At 53.3% G+C, this 13,041-nt stretch overlaps 6 protein-coding genes across 6 annotated transcripts; 3 read left to right on the top strand and 3 right to left on the bottom strand.

Annotated features, from left to right (window-relative positions):
• Positions 1–1,046: 1,046 nt before the first annotated feature.
• Positions 1,047–1,685, bottom strand: BO82DRAFT_327839 (uncharacterized protein; the record flags this gene model as incomplete). Its single annotated transcript, XM_025632984.1, has 2 exons — positions 1,047–1,597; positions 1,649–1,685. The coding sequence occupies 2 exons, from the start codon at positions 1,683–1,685 to the stop codon at positions 1,047–1,049; spliced, it is 588 nt and encodes a 195-aa protein (XP_025495525.1).
• A 780-nt stretch (positions 1,686–2,465) lies between these two features.
• Positions 2,466–3,759, top strand: BO82DRAFT_302588 (SGNH/GDSL hydrolase family protein). Its single transcript, XM_025632132.1, has 5 exons — positions 2,466–2,512; positions 2,635–2,863; positions 2,913–2,952; positions 3,018–3,096; positions 3,156–3,759. Exons 2-5 carry the CDS (start codon positions 2,725–2,727, stop codon positions 3,678–3,680), a joined length of 783 nt encoding a protein of 260 aa, XP_025495524.1. The 5' UTR covers positions 2,466–2,512; positions 2,635–2,724; the 3' UTR covers positions 3,681–3,759.
• Positions 3,760–4,464: 705 nt separating this feature from the next.
• BO82DRAFT_183571 (uncharacterized protein) lies at positions 4,465–6,520 on the top strand. Its single transcript, XM_025630446.1, has 2 exons — positions 4,465–4,961; positions 5,021–6,520. The coding sequence occupies exons 1-2, from the start codon at positions 4,760–4,762 to the stop codon at positions 6,496–6,498; spliced, it is 1,680 nt and encodes a 559-aa protein (XP_025495523.1). The 5' UTR covers positions 4,465–4,759; the 3' UTR covers positions 6,499–6,520.
• An 84-nt stretch (positions 6,521–6,604) lies between these two features.
• On the bottom strand, positions 6,605–7,693 carry BO82DRAFT_302583 (putative isochorismatase family hydrolase). Its single transcript, XM_025632131.1, has 4 exons — positions 7,595–7,693; positions 7,503–7,518; positions 7,344–7,397; positions 6,605–7,284 (listed from the first exon to the last, which is right to left on the bottom strand). The coding sequence occupies exons 1-4, from the start codon at positions 7,623–7,625 to the stop codon at positions 6,732–6,734; spliced, it is 654 nt and encodes a 217-aa protein (XP_025495522.1). The 5' UTR covers positions 7,626–7,693; the 3' UTR covers positions 6,605–6,731.
• Positions 7,694–7,779: 86 nt separating this feature from the next.
• BO82DRAFT_351182 (bifunctional hydroxyethylthiazole kinase/thiamine-phosphate diphosphorylase) lies at positions 7,780–9,986 on the bottom strand. Its single transcript, XM_025634353.1, has 8 exons — positions 9,918–9,986; positions 9,641–9,768; positions 9,412–9,588; positions 9,225–9,360; positions 8,759–9,172; positions 8,327–8,703; positions 8,175–8,275; positions 7,780–8,124 (listed from the first exon to the last, which is right to left on the bottom strand). Exons 2-8 carry the CDS (start codon positions 9,738–9,740, stop codon positions 7,870–7,872), a joined length of 1,560 nt encoding a protein of 519 aa, XP_025495521.1. The 5' UTR covers positions 9,741–9,768; positions 9,918–9,986; the 3' UTR covers positions 7,780–7,869.
• A 1,147-nt stretch (positions 9,987–11,133) lies between these two features.
• BO82DRAFT_302576 (translation initiation factor eIF5) lies at positions 11,134–12,949 on the top strand. Its single transcript, XM_025632130.1, has 2 exons — positions 11,134–11,148; positions 11,219–12,949. Exon 2 carries the CDS (start codon positions 11,593–11,595, stop codon positions 12,871–12,873), a length of 1,281 nt encoding a protein of 426 aa, XP_025495520.1. The 5' UTR covers positions 11,134–11,148; positions 11,219–11,592; the 3' UTR covers positions 12,874–12,949.
• The last annotated feature ends 92 nt before the right edge of the window (positions 12,950–13,041 follow it).

Below are 13,041 nucleotides of genomic sequence, written 5' to 3'. Positions count from 1 at the left end.
CGAGGCTGGGACAAAGAGTAATGTCGTCTTCTACAGTACTAATCAGTCTGAACCAGACACAGGTGTATTACAATCATTATATTATTCCGTATCTCAAACCTCATCAAGACCGTACGCTAGACCGCAGAAAATGCCATTGAACCGGATGGCGTACTTTGTGTCGTTGGGAGGAACCGACACGTTCCTACAGAAGAACCGTATCTCAGGCCGATGGGCCGCCGGCTTCGCTGTGCGCAAGTTCAGCACTTTTGCCTCCCCGTCGACAGTCACCTTGCATTCGGGCTTGGATTGTCTCTTCCGGTATGCTCTGTAGATACCACCGGCTTCTAGAACATTGTTTGTTGCCTTGTGCTGGCACTCCGTACATGTATGATTATCGCCTTGTGATTCAGAGCTGAGACCAGTGCACTCCCGGTGGTACCATCTATAACAGGTTGAGCAGGAAACGCCGCCTCCGTTGATTTTGCGTCGTTCTCCACAGCATGGGATTGAGAGATCGAAATTCCGCACAAGAACCCCGTCCAATTGAGGGAGAGATGAATAATACCATCTATCCAATGCGGAGGATGCTCGCGCAAATGCAATCACATCCGTAGGTGCCATGGCCACAATTATTCTATCGAGAATTTCAGTAGGTATGGTGATCCCGCATCTTTCCTTGTGGGTTATTTTCCAAGAGTGTGAAGATAGAACAGAAGTTAGAGCTCGAAATCCAGGTGAGGGTTGTGAGGCCGAAGTGTTGATGACGAGAGGTATAGTCGGCGAGTACTGTACCCCTGTATCAATTATTTCGACGAAAGTAACATAACCTAAAGAGATTAGAATAACATCTATAACAGGCTTTCTACGCTGATTCTTATCCAGATATCTATGAGTATCTTGGACTGCCTTCTCCAGCGTGTCTGAAGCACTGTACACAGTGACTAAAAGCTCATGAAACCAAAAAGTGTTCTCGGACGGAGCCGACCACCTTGGGACAGAGAGGTGCCCGATTGGAATCTCTTCTATAATCTCGTTTGGGATCCCTTCGGTGTCTGTGTCGGATATTATTTCGAAATCCCACGCAGCAATACGCAGAAGGCCAATGGCAAGGGTCTTTCGAAGAAGCGCGTCATGTGACCAAGCCGGTAGGTCATCAAAATAAAACCGCCACAGAAAAACGAAGTCTGTAACAGACGAAGTTGGAGCTCGGTCAAAGAAGTGGGCTTTGCGATGTTTATCTTGAGCGTTGGTGATATTGTTAGTCCCGCTTCAGTATACTGTGTGCGATGCTGCTTAGAGATATCTTCGTTATCAACAAGAATACCATCTAGCGTGCTGATTGAGGGATCTTCAATTGCAGCAAGCTTTGCCTGTCGGATCAACCGGTAAAGTGCACCGCTGATGGCCGTCCATTGAGTCACCGTCAAGAGTCCTAGGTCCTTATCGATGGTGTATACATAATCTATGTTGATGTGGAGTGGTGAGGGAAATGGTATTGATTCGCAGTTCTCGATGGCAGTCTCCGAGACAATCTTTCTAATGGTTTGCAGAGTAGAATGTGCGTCTGGAGAAGTTATACGCCCCGTTGGTTTGTAATACAAGCGGTACCACTTCCCTATACAGGGGTCAATTCGGCACACAGCCATCGTCCCATTCCCAGGCTTACCATCGACATGGACATTCCATAAACCCCGAGTTCCCATGTTGGTGGTGACTATTCGTGAGCCTTGGAATATTGTCGAGTTTATGTTCTTGATGGAGATTGATAAGAGCTAAGTTGAGCAAGCGACAGGGGGGATGCGCGACGGAAGGGATGCGCTGGAGCCCAGGGATTATCTATCCGCTCCGTTGTCGTCAATTGGCAAGTCACTTAGCTGGCTTATAAGAACATGACTTCCATGCTACTACAGTAGAAAAGCTCGTAACAAGCGATCAACGAGGGCGGTTTTCGGAAAGCATAGAGTTGAAATTACACGTATCTAGTCATTGGGGAACAATCGATGGCCCTACTAAGTACCAGTAGCTTCCATTCTGCGAGGTTGATCATGTATGCTAGACTGAAGTATATATTGGAAGGCAGGCAGTCGAGTAGTTTATACATGATTTATATATTACGCTTAGTTTATCCCGTGCGGTAGTGTGGGTAGCTGTGACGAACCTGCGAAGAGAAGATTGTATTCCTAAAATAGAAATTGAATAACAAGTCTTCGTATCCGCACTTTAAGACTCTCCCTGACTATCTATATACTGACCGTGACCCATTGATATTTCCTCCCAAATCCAATACTTTGATATCTTTGGAGATGAAGGCATGCGACGTGTTCTTGTCGCAGTTGTTCCCAAGACTCGGGCACCTCCGCGGACGCTCGTTGGTGGAGAAACTTCGGGAAAAGAGTCCCTCATCCCCAATGAATTCCAGCGTTGGCCTCGCCGGATCCTTCGGTGCCTGTCGCGATTATGGAATCGATATATAGGCATCTTCTCACTTTCAGGGACGCAGTTGTCCATAGCTTTGCAACAGCAACGTTAGGCAAGTTTAGTCCCGGTCAAACTCCAGTTTTGTCAAATTGCTTAGTAGCTGCATCGGTCTTCGTTATCGATCGACAATTTAGATTGGCCGTAAGCGCTAATACCCCCCTCCCCACTAAGCAGCTCGAAATAAACGCTTCGTCTCGTCAAACTAGGTTCCAATTATCCTCAATTCCCTTCCATCATTTGCATGCACTCTTGTACTACAACAACATGGCAAACGGAGTCTCAGCAAATGGGCAGGAGCAGCCCTACAAGCCGTACGATCAGATCCTTCTGTTCGGCGACTCTATCACCGAGTTTGGTAGCAACCAGGATATGGGCTTCGGCTTTCACGCCGCATTGCAGCATGGTGAGTGAATCTCCCTCACCCTCAAACTTAGATATTGACTCGTCTGTAGCATACAGTCGCCGCTTCGACGTGGTGAACCGTGGCTTAGCGTGAGAACCCATGTGTCACACTACATCCACCGCCCAAAACTAACCCTTCACTACTCGGACTACAGCGGTTATGCCACCTGCCACGCCATCAAAGTGGTATCGCAATGCATTCCTCCCCCGGAGAGATCCAATGTGCGACTCATGGTAAGCCACGATTAAAGCCTCCTTCGTGAGACAAAACACCTGGCTAACACTGACACAAGACCCTCTGGTTCGGCGCCAATGATTCTTGTCTCCCTGCTTTCAATCAGTACGTTCCCTTGGAGCAGTACAAGGAGAACCTCAAACGCATCATCCAACACCCCGCCACGGTCGCGCAGAACCCGCGCATCCTCATCATTACCCCGCCCCCGATCAACGAATACCAGCTGGAGTTCTTCGACAAGGGCAAGGGGAACCCGCATCCGACGCGCACGAACCAGAACGCCAAACTCTACGCCGAGGGCGCCCGCGACCTCGCCGCTTCCCTGGGGATCCCCGTCGTGGACGTCTGGACCGCGTTCATGACGGCGGTGGGATGGAAAGAGGGTCAGCCGTTGGTGGGGTCGAGGGAGTTGCCGAACGATGAGAAGTTCGCCAGCTTGTTCACGGATGGACTACATTTGACCGGGGAAGGGTACCGCATCGTGTACGATGTCTTGATGAAGACGATTGAGGTCAACTGGCCGGATATGCTGCCGCAGAATATTCCGATGATTTTCCCTCCCTGGCCTCAGGCTCCGCGGTGAAGAGTCGGCTGTGGCTGTGGAGTGCGGGATTGTATATAGATTAGAGCCTAAGTCAACTGAGAGATCTCTGTCGGCTCTGGACTGCCGTTGCTACAGTAAGAACGTAGAGGTCATGATACTTGGTCACTGTACTTCAATACAGGTACTTGTGAGACGAAAGAATAATGTCAAATGATGCACCACGGTAGAATTAAGAATGGACTCGAGGAAGGTCAAAGAACTGGCGATGATGAAAGCGGTCTAGATTCAGCCGAGGGCGGTTGCCGCCGGCGGTTCAAGGTTGGTTTCCAGGCTGTCGAATTGGGATCCCCTCATGATTTCCAATCCAACGGCACTTCACAACCTCCTCACTCTTCCCAGCCTTCCTTCGCTTTTTATCTCAGTATTACTCCGATCTACCCAGCTCTCTCACTTACTCGCCATATAACTCGCATTGATCCTTTTTCTCAACTATTTCCTGTCCGCCCGCTCACGCCTTCGTTTCCTTGACCGTCGGAAAGAAACCAGCGCCCATCCACGCCTTTCTTCAAGCCCACTCACGCCAGGAATACCTCGCGTGCTCTACTGCTCTAGGAAATATCGATAGATATTCGTGCCCATAACTACTTCTTGCCCGATTCTCAGACCCTCAACCGGTGAACTGGTCGTTCTCTACGCTGCATCCGCTCAACCTCTGCTCCGACGTTTCATCCGTCCATCCGCATATCAGCCTCCCGCCTCTTCCTCTCCACTCTTATCGTTCATCGTCCGGCACGCTTTATCAGCCACGCCCTTCGTATCTCGGCGACCAAGTGCTTGTATATGCCTCTAGATCACTCCACGGATATTCGCATTTAGCAGACCGGGTGGACGGCCGTAGGGCCGTCTCACAGTGTACGAGGGAGGAGGAGTTTCGGAGGAACAGCGGACCGTTGGAATCAGCAAGCGGGCCTGACCAGATCACCGAGGACTGGACGATAACGGCACTCTATACAAAGCCTGTGTTGTATGTTTGATAATCCTGGAAAATTGCGCCGTCCATATTCTGTCTGAAGGTTTTTGGGTCTGCCGCCCCATCACTCCGCTTTGCACACCTGGACATGGATGCACAGTTTCCATTTGCCTCACGCGACGACATCTGGCGCGTCTTCGAAGAGATCAAGGAGCTTCACGCTGCCCAGTTCGAGCAGGCAGAGCGGATAGCACGACTAGAGCGGCGCAAAGACGAGGATGCAAGGCTGAGAAGCGTGTGGGGTCCTTTATCGCCATTTCCCACCTCTGTTGGGGGCACAATCCCCTCGGGTATGTGTATTCCTTGTGCCTTGTCTCGGGAGTTGGGCTAAGATGTCATCTGTCTACAGAGTCGGTCTTCCATACTCCCTCCGACGCGTTCAGGGGTTTCGATCAGGGAAATCATCACACGGTGGTCAATACAATGGGTCTGGAAACCGAGGAGGAACCTAGGCGTGGGACCTCACGGGCGAACAGCGTTCGGTTCGACGAGAGTGCCATCCACGGCTACTATGGACAAGCCAGTCGATCAACTAGCGAGCTACCGTTGAGGACGGGAAGTGGCCTAGGCAGTCACCCTATGACTGAGCGGTCGCTATCGCATCGGTCCGACGGACGACAAAGCTCTTCGGGCCACTCGCACCACTCGGCTCGAACGAATAGTCTAGGCTTAGAGACAACCAGCAGAATGATGGCTTCTTCCGCTGTGGGATCGCCGCTCATTCCCCCGCCCGGCTTTTTCCTTCTTGGACCAGTGCCGTGCATCATCCGATGCTGGTTGACAACCAACTTTTCCAACGAGTCCCTGTTGTATGCGGCCGTCTGCACTGGCTCCTATACCTCTTCACTGGGGTATCCGATGGTCCGAAGATTCGGCTGGGAAGATCAGCTGGTCCAGGACGGTGAGGTGCAGTACATCAAGCTTCCTATGTACCTTCCCGAGGCTAGTGTGCACCAATCCTCCTCGCGGTCCAGTAGTCCTGCTCCCCAGGTTCCTACTTTGACTGTTCGGTTCCTGGTTCGAGAGATCGACCCCAGGGACTCGTCCGTGCAGATTGTCATTGGCAGTGATGTGCTCCGCTCCCACAACGCCGACGTGCTGTTTTCTCAAGACAAGATCATCATGGTCGATGACGAGCGTAATAAGATATCCATCCCTCTTGTCCGCCCCGAGGACGACGCTGTCTTCAAGTCACTATGTACGGCTTCGGATGTTTCACGCGCGGGCTGGAAGGAGCAACAAGCCTCCCCAGTCGATGCCCCGACGGACATGAATGGCCACGCGCCTGTGGGTGTCATCGGACGCCCTGCCAGTGCATCTCGACGAGCGGCGTCAACCAGCGACTCAACGCAAGATCTCACGGAAGACTCCGAGGATAGTCGAAAGGCGCATCTCTCGGAGACACCGGAGACTCTCGCCGACCAGGAGCCGGTTCAAGGACAGGAGAAGCCTGCCGGGATCGTGTCGAGTGGGCCGGCTCGTGCAGAAGCGTCCGGAGTTTGGGGCTCGTGGAAACGCGATGCCAAAAGCGATCCGAACGCCTCCGCGGCGACGGGCAAGCCTCCTCGGGGCCGTACTATGAAAGTGCTGCGGCCTAGCAAGGCGCCATCTCGAACGGTGACGATGACCACCGGCCCGGGCAGCAGCTCACCGGCCGATGTTGTGCAGCCAACCTCGACTCGCACCTCGCCCGACGGTGGTGTGCGCACTGCTAAGCCCTGGGCATCCAATCCGGTTGGCGGGGCGTCAGCGTTTGGATGGCTTAATACGGCGTCTCAACCATCCACTGCGCCTCGTAGTATGATGACTGGCACTGGCTCTAAATGAAATAAATTAGGGCGCAGGGTCTACGGCGTTATTTTCCCTCCTATTACTTCTGTGTCTGTCTGAAGTGTCCAGTAATGACCATAAACGAAGCAATGTTATAGGCAGTAACGGTTGCATATTCCTCTCCTATACTCGGCATATTCCATATAGTAAGATAACCTGTCTACGGACTACCTCAAGCTCCACCCTCATCAACCCTCCATTCCCATCCCCCTTCCCCCAAGAGAAAAGACTTAAATCCTCGCCAAAGCCTCCAACGCCCCCCTCGTCTCCTCCTTCATCTCCTTCACCACCCCACTAACGCCTTTAAAGGCCGCATGCCCCGCATCCCCCAGCATCTCAAATAACACCCCCTCGCTCGTCGTCACCGTCGCCCCGGCATCCCGTAGCCGCTGCAGCGCCACCCCGCGCTCCTCCGCGTGCGCGCTGCTCACCCCATCCACGATCACATACACCCGGTGCCCGCGACCCAGCAGGTCCAGCGTCGTCTGCGTCACGCAGATGTGCGTCTCGATCCCCACCAGGATCGCGTCCAGGGGCGTTTCGCCGTGTTGGGGGTTGGGTAGGAGGCTGTCGAGCTCGGGCGTGATCATTGAGAAGAGCGTTTTGTCGATGTCGGCGCGGAGGCGGGTGCTGCTGGCGGTGGAGGTGGGGGGTTGGGCCGCGTGCAGGTACGGGCTCAGTTCGGAGACGGTGTCGCCGAGGCGAGCGCGGTTTTGGGTCGTCACGTAGATTGGGGTGTTGAGGGGTTGCGTGGCACGGAGGAGTTTGGTGGTGGTTGTTATTCTGGGGGGTGTTAGGTTGGTTTGGTGGGGGGACTGGGGGAGCAAGGGCGGAGGACGTACACTTTGGGGAATTCGTGGATTACGTTGCGGAATTTCTCTTGGATGTCGCAGATGCTTTTTTTTCTTTGTTAGTTTTTGAGGTTGATTGGGTGGATTGCTTGGCTGCGTTGTGTGGTTTTAGGGGAGGGAGCTTATGTTCGTTGGTGATCTCAGACGTACAAGAGGGCTGGGTTGCCTGTGGTTTTAGGTAGTGGGTTAGTTTGACGTTTTTGATGGTAATGGAATTGGGAGGAATGAGGGATTGGACGTACGGATGCGCGTGGCTCGAGTGAGAGTGGCCATCTTTGCAGAGTCTAAGCTTCTGACACTTGGCTGAGAATGTGCAGTGGTCGGTGGTAGGGACGGGCGTTTCGGGGAGAATTTATAGGAAAGATCAGCAGGAGATGCAGTGCAGTTGCAGTTGGAGTGCAGAGCGGGGAAACGGACGGGAGCGGTGCGGGGAAGGGCCGAGGTATTGGCTGCCTGGTTTATCAGGCATACTTATCAGACGGCGGTATCGGACTACCGAGTATAACTACTACTCTATTTACAAACTGATCTCCCGCACCTTCGCCCGCTCACGGAACCAACTGTCATCCCCCTTCGACGCGGCCTGCCGGATGGCATACAGCTCATCCAGGAAAGCAGGAACAAAGCTTCCCGGCCCCCGGACGTCCTCCCTCGCCGCCGCGTTCTCAGCAGCGATCTCGTACATCAGAAGACCTGCCAGCACGGCAAGAAACTTGTCTTTCGGGTTGGCGGCCATGAAGCATCCAGCTACCGTACCAACAGCACAGCCAGTCTGTTCCGTCATTAGTGTTTGAAAACAAGAAAGGTGGTCGGTACACTTACTCCCGTGACCTGGCCGAGAAGTTCGTGGCCGTTTTCCACGGCGATAACACGCTCGCCATCGCTCAGGTAGTCAACCGCACCGGTCAGGAGGACGAGGTTCCCTATAAGTTTTGTGAGAATTTAGGTTGATGGGAGCGTATGATCAAACGTACGCTCTCGCTTGGCAAGCTCAAGAGCCAACCGAGCCTTTCCTTGATCGTCAAGACTACTGGGGCCGCTGTCGACGCCCCTCTGTGTCACGCCACTGCTGCCAAATACCTGTCGAATTTCACCCTCGTTTCCCTTAATGAGGTCGAAGTATCCGCCCGCCATGAGCTGCTTGACGGCGCCCCGACGAATGCTGGTCGCAGCGGCTCCGACCGGATCGTATACCACCGGGTTGCCGCGCTCGTTGTATGCGTTCAGAGCTTTGAGGTAATTGGGTATGCTCTCGCTGGTGAGAGTGCCCATGTTAATCACCAGAGCACCGCCGAACTGACGGAGGTCGACGGCTTCGTCGCCGTATGGAGACATGATTGGGGAAGCGCCCCTACAGGTTATCAGCCTTTTGTCAAGTCTGTGAGCACCGCGAGGGGAGATCATACATGGAAAGAGCGACATTGGCAACAAAGTTGGCCACGACATAGTTGATCATATTGTGTACCAGCGGGTGAGCCTTCACCATATCTTGAATCGCCTGGGGAACCTGCTTGAGGAGTGCGGTGGTTTCCCGCACCGAAGCCGACGGCTCACTGTGTACGAATGCAGGTGGGCTGGCGACGAGCTTCACGAACTCGGCCGCGGCAGCCTTGGGATCATCAGCAGCCATGATGCCACTCACGATGGCAACGCCATCCAGACCTTTGTTCGGCGCACGGGACTGGTACAAGACGCGTTGCACATTCGACTGCTTGATTCCGCCGATGGAGACGGTTCCCACCGTCCGGCCCGTCTCGGAGATGGCTTCCAGAATGGCTTGGGTGCCGGCTGTACCGAGGATTAACTTTGTGTTCGTTTTCCTGGCGCTGGTCAGTCGATGTCTTGTGCCCTGAGCCAACATATAGCACCTACGTTGGAGTGGCAAACATAGTGCCAATGCCGAGATAGTCAGCGCCCGCCGCAATCGCCTTCTGGGCCTCCTCGACAGACCCCGCGCTGATGCCGATGATGGCATTCTCCGGGAGAAGCTTCTTGGCTACCTCAATCGCTGCAACCAGTCAGCACGGTGAATTGCGACACGGCGATGGGAGATGCATACTCATGTCATCCTGGCCAAGGTGGACACCCTCCGCTCCGACGGCCAGAGCAACGTCAACACGGTCGTTGATCAGCAATGGCACTCCATAAGCCTTGGTAATCCGGTGCAGTTTCTTAGCTGTCGCGATTTGAGCGCCTGTGTCGGCCTTCTTCTCGCGGTACTGCACGATAGTCACGCCTGAGATAAGTGGTCAGTGGGGGTGTACATTGCAGACAGAGAAAGCACCTACCTCCTTTGAGGGCCTCTTCAACGACAGTACAGAGGTCCCGACCCTTGAGAATAGCAGGGGTCGAGTCGGTGACCAAGTATACAGATAGATCGAGAGCCATATTTACAGACTATCAGGATGTTCTGGGGCTAGAAGATGCGGTTAATTTAGTTTTTCTTGACATTGCGACGAGGGGCACACGTGGGGGTGCGGCAACGAGCCACCAGCAATGCAAGTTAATGCAACCGTCAAATTATTTGCACCCGTGCGGGGAAAGACAATCAAGAGTAAAACATACCCACTGAGCGACTTACACACAATCCAAGATCCTTGGTGAAAGACTCGGGCGGTTGAAAGAGGCTTTTCGCAATGTCGGGGCAGTGTGTGGGGACGCCCGAAAGTTAGTCATTCTATACCGACGGCCGACGACATCCTTGTGGTCGATGGCGATTTGCTGCTGCAAGCTGTTGCACCAACGTTTTAACATGCATTTTGAGAATTTTGTTGGTGTCTGAGACAATTGACGCAAGAAATGCTACACTTGGTATGCTGAAAACATCCAAACAATTGCTTACTGCATGGCTCGCTGCCATGAATGCCTTAACCATGTATTCCACCCTATCTGAACGATTGCTACGCAACATTGAGCCGACCTATTCTCTGAGGTTCCTTGCTTGTCCAAGGCACCAAGGACATCCTACCGCAATGCACCTCATACTCCACAGTGCCTGAGCCGTGTGTGTGACAAGACAGGTGGCGTTGAGCCCTCGAATATCAGAGCTACTTCATCGGGAAGATTGGCCGGGATATCTTGTCCAGGATAAGCAGGCCACAGTCTGGCTGTGTGACTACGGAGTGGTGGTAGCCTAGCAGGCAGGCCATTTGTCGTAATTACGAAGTAATTTATGTAGCATCGAATTGAGACAAATGTAGGGCATTCATGCGGCAGCGGCAGCGGCAACAACCTGAAAACACTAACACGAGGATCTCGAAGGAGACAACTATGAATTATAGCCTCCCGGGATTTGCTCGCAGACCAAGAGTACAATAATAATGAAAGAGCAAGCAATAGTTTAGCGACTGGATTGACTGAATGGGAGCACGTGTAACCGGAAGGCCGGCAATCCTCATTTGATTCGGGGAGCAGCTGACTCAGCATCCCATTTTTTCATCTCAATTTTTCACTTGGTGGCCAGATTGTTCAGGCAGGAATCAAAGTGCCTACCTTTTTCCATTCCTTCCCAATCGGTCCTTGGCACAAACCCGGGTCGGACTTTTTCTGTTTGGGGACCTTTTCTACCTTTTCTACCCTCGCTCGCATCTCCTTCTCTTCCCCTTCTCTTTCTTCTTTCTTCTTTCTCACCCACTTTCTATCACATCACTTCTCGGTTTTTGTCAACCACCCCCCCCTTTTTTCTATTCAAACCCCATCGGCGTTATACGCTGCTGTCCTCTCAACTCATCCTTCAGGCGATCGTTTCTGCCTGCTGGTTTGCAACTCAAGTTTTGTTCACGCACAAGCCACTCTGGTTAGTCTCACTGCCAACCATCCTTTCCAGCATTACGAATCTGACCGCGTCGATTTTCCCTCCCCCATAGAAGAACCACCCGTTGGTTTCTCTCTTTCCTGCCAGAGAAAGCCACTGAAAATAGAGTCGGTCGAGAACTTGTCTATGTATTCGTCCTGCGTCAGAGATTTCGATCACCACCTGCCGCTCAAGCTGCAATCGTTTCGCTTCACGTCGAAACCTTGTAGTAGACATTCGAAGTCCTGTGGCTGAAAGCTTCTGGGCTGCCCTCTATCGTTCTCGTTCTAAACGATCGCAAAACAAAAAACCGCCACAATTCCTTCGCAACTAGGAACCTACGCATGTCTTGTTCTGACAAGATATCCCTGGTCCAGAATCCTCCCCGCTTAATATAACCACCACAATCAGTTCTCCTGAAGATCTCTATCCACCCCAACCGTCATCATGGCCACTGTCAACATTCGTCGGGATGTCTCCGACCCCTTCTACCGCTACAAGATGGAGCGCCTGCAGTCGAAGATCGAGGGCAAGGGCAACGGTATCAAGACCGTCGTCGTCAACTTGAACTCGGTCGCTCAGTCTCTGGCTCGGCCTCCTGCTTATGTCATCAAGTACTTCGGCTTCGAGCTCGGTGCTCAGGCCAACGCTAAGCCGACCGATGACCGCTGGATCATCAACGGTGCTCATGATGCCCCCAAGCTTCAGGACTATCTCGATGGCTTCATCTCCAAGTTCGTGCTCTGCAAGAAATGCAAGAATCCGGAAACGGATGTCAACATCAAGGACGAGAAGATCTTCTTGGACTGCAAGGCCTGTGGTCAACGCTCCGAGGTCGACTCCCGTCTCAAGCTGAGCACCTTCATCCTGCGTGATGTCGCCTCGGGCAAGGGAGGAAAGAAGGACAAGGCCTCGAAGAAGGATCGCCGCGAGCGTAAGAAGGAGAAGAGTAAGGCAGCCAACGGTGACAGCAATGGCAGCCCCGGAGACAGCAACTCCGACAATGGCGATGAGGAGAGCCCCGATGCCGCCCTGGAAGCAGGAAGCGACGACGAGCTCACCCGCCGCATCAAGGCTCAGGCCCAGAAAATTGAGGCTGAAGATGAGATTGACGACGATGACTGGGCGGTTGACGTCTCTGAGGAGGCCGTCAAGGCTCGTGCCAAGGAGCTTCCCGATGATCTCAAGCGCACCCTGGTTCTTGAGGATGCCGACGAGGACGGTGCCGACGGCCCGTCCGCTTACGATGAGCTTGGTAGCTGGATCATCGACGCTGCCGCCCAGAAGGGTGGCGTCACTGGTGTCAGTGATGTCGACATCTACATGAAGGCCAAGGAGTATGGCATCGAGGGCAAGCACAAGACTCTCGCTGTCCTGGCCCAGACCATCTTCGACGACAAGATCGTCAAGCAGATCCCCGCCCGTGCCGGTCTTCTCAAGAAGATGATCACTTCCGAGCGTCACGAGAAGGCTTTCCTGGGTGGAACCGAGCGCTTCGTTAGCAAGGACCGCCCCGAGCTGATCGGGCAGATCCCTGCTGTGCTCCTGAAGTACTACGAGCACGACCTCATCTCTGAGGACACCCTCAAGGCTTGGGGTTCCAAGGCTAGCAAGAAGTACGTCGACATTTCGACTAGCAAAAAGGTCCGCAAGGCCGCTGAGCCCTTCCTCGAGTGGCTTGAAAACGCCGAGAGCGAGGAGGAGAGCGAGGAGGAAGACGATGAGTAGACTGCCGCCAGCATGCTGGTTTCTCAGTTCTAGACGTTCGCTTTCGGGATTCTTGCCTCTTGTTGTTTCTCCGCTTATTGTTTGTCTCACCGACTCCACTCATTTGATGCGTATACTCGGTTTTAACCCGCTGTTGCTTGAGTTTGTTGTCTGAGAGGTTTACACAAG

This window comes from Aspergillus uvarum (genome assembly GCF_003184745.1).
Source record: "Aspergillus uvarum CBS 121591 unplaced genomic scaffold BO82scaffold_7, whole genome shotgun sequence".
Lineage (NCBI taxonomy): Eukaryota > Fungi > Ascomycota > Eurotiomycetes > Eurotiales > Aspergillaceae > Aspergillus > Aspergillus uvarum.
This window is presented reverse-complemented; position numbering and strand designations above follow the sequence as displayed.

Excerpts from the sequence above, each read along its gene's own strand:
- BO82DRAFT_302583 (XM_025632131.1), bottom strand. The coding sequence starts at position 7,625 with ATGGCCACTCTCACTCGAGCCACGCGCATCC. Across the intron at positions 7,285-7,343 it reads ATCCACGAATTCCCCAAAGT|AATAACAACCACCACCAAAC; the intron begins GTACGTCCTCCG and ends AACACCCCCCAG.
- BO82DRAFT_183571 (XM_025630446.1), top strand. The coding sequence starts at position 4,760 with ATGGATGCACAGTTTCCATTTGCCTCACGCGACGACATCTGGCGCGTC. Across the intron at positions 4,962-5,020 it reads TGGGGGCACAATCCCCTCGG|AGTCGGTCTTCCATACTCCC; the intron begins GTATGTGTATTC and ends ATCTGTCTACAG.
- BO82DRAFT_302588 (XM_025632132.1), top strand. The coding sequence starts at position 2,725 with ATGGCAAACGGAGTCTCAGCAAATGGGCAGGAGCAGCCCTACAAGCCG. Across the intron at positions 2,953-3,017 it reads GTGGTGAACCGTGGCTTAGC|CGGTTATGCCACCTGCCACG; the intron begins GTGAGAACCCAT and ends CTCGGACTACAG. Across the intron at positions 3,097-3,155 it reads GATCCAATGTGCGACTCATG|ACCCTCTGGTTCGGCGCCAA; the intron begins GTAAGCCACGAT and ends CACTGACACAAG.
- BO82DRAFT_302576 (XM_025632130.1), top strand. The coding sequence starts at position 11,593 with ATGGCCACTGTCAACATTCGTCGGGATGTCTCCGACCCCTTCTACCGC.
- BO82DRAFT_351182 (XM_025634353.1), bottom strand. The coding sequence starts at position 9,740 with ATGGCTCTCGATCTATCTGTATACTTGGTCACCGACTCGACCCCTGCT. Across the intron at positions 9,589-9,640 it reads TGAAGAGGCCCTCAAAGGAG|GCGTGACTATCGTGCAGTAC; the intron begins GTAGGTGCTTTC and ends CACTTATCTCAG. Across the intron at positions 8,276-8,326 it reads TGAGCTTGCCAAGCGAGAGC|GGAACCTCGTCCTCCTGACC; the intron begins GTACGTTTGATC and ends CAAAACTTATAG.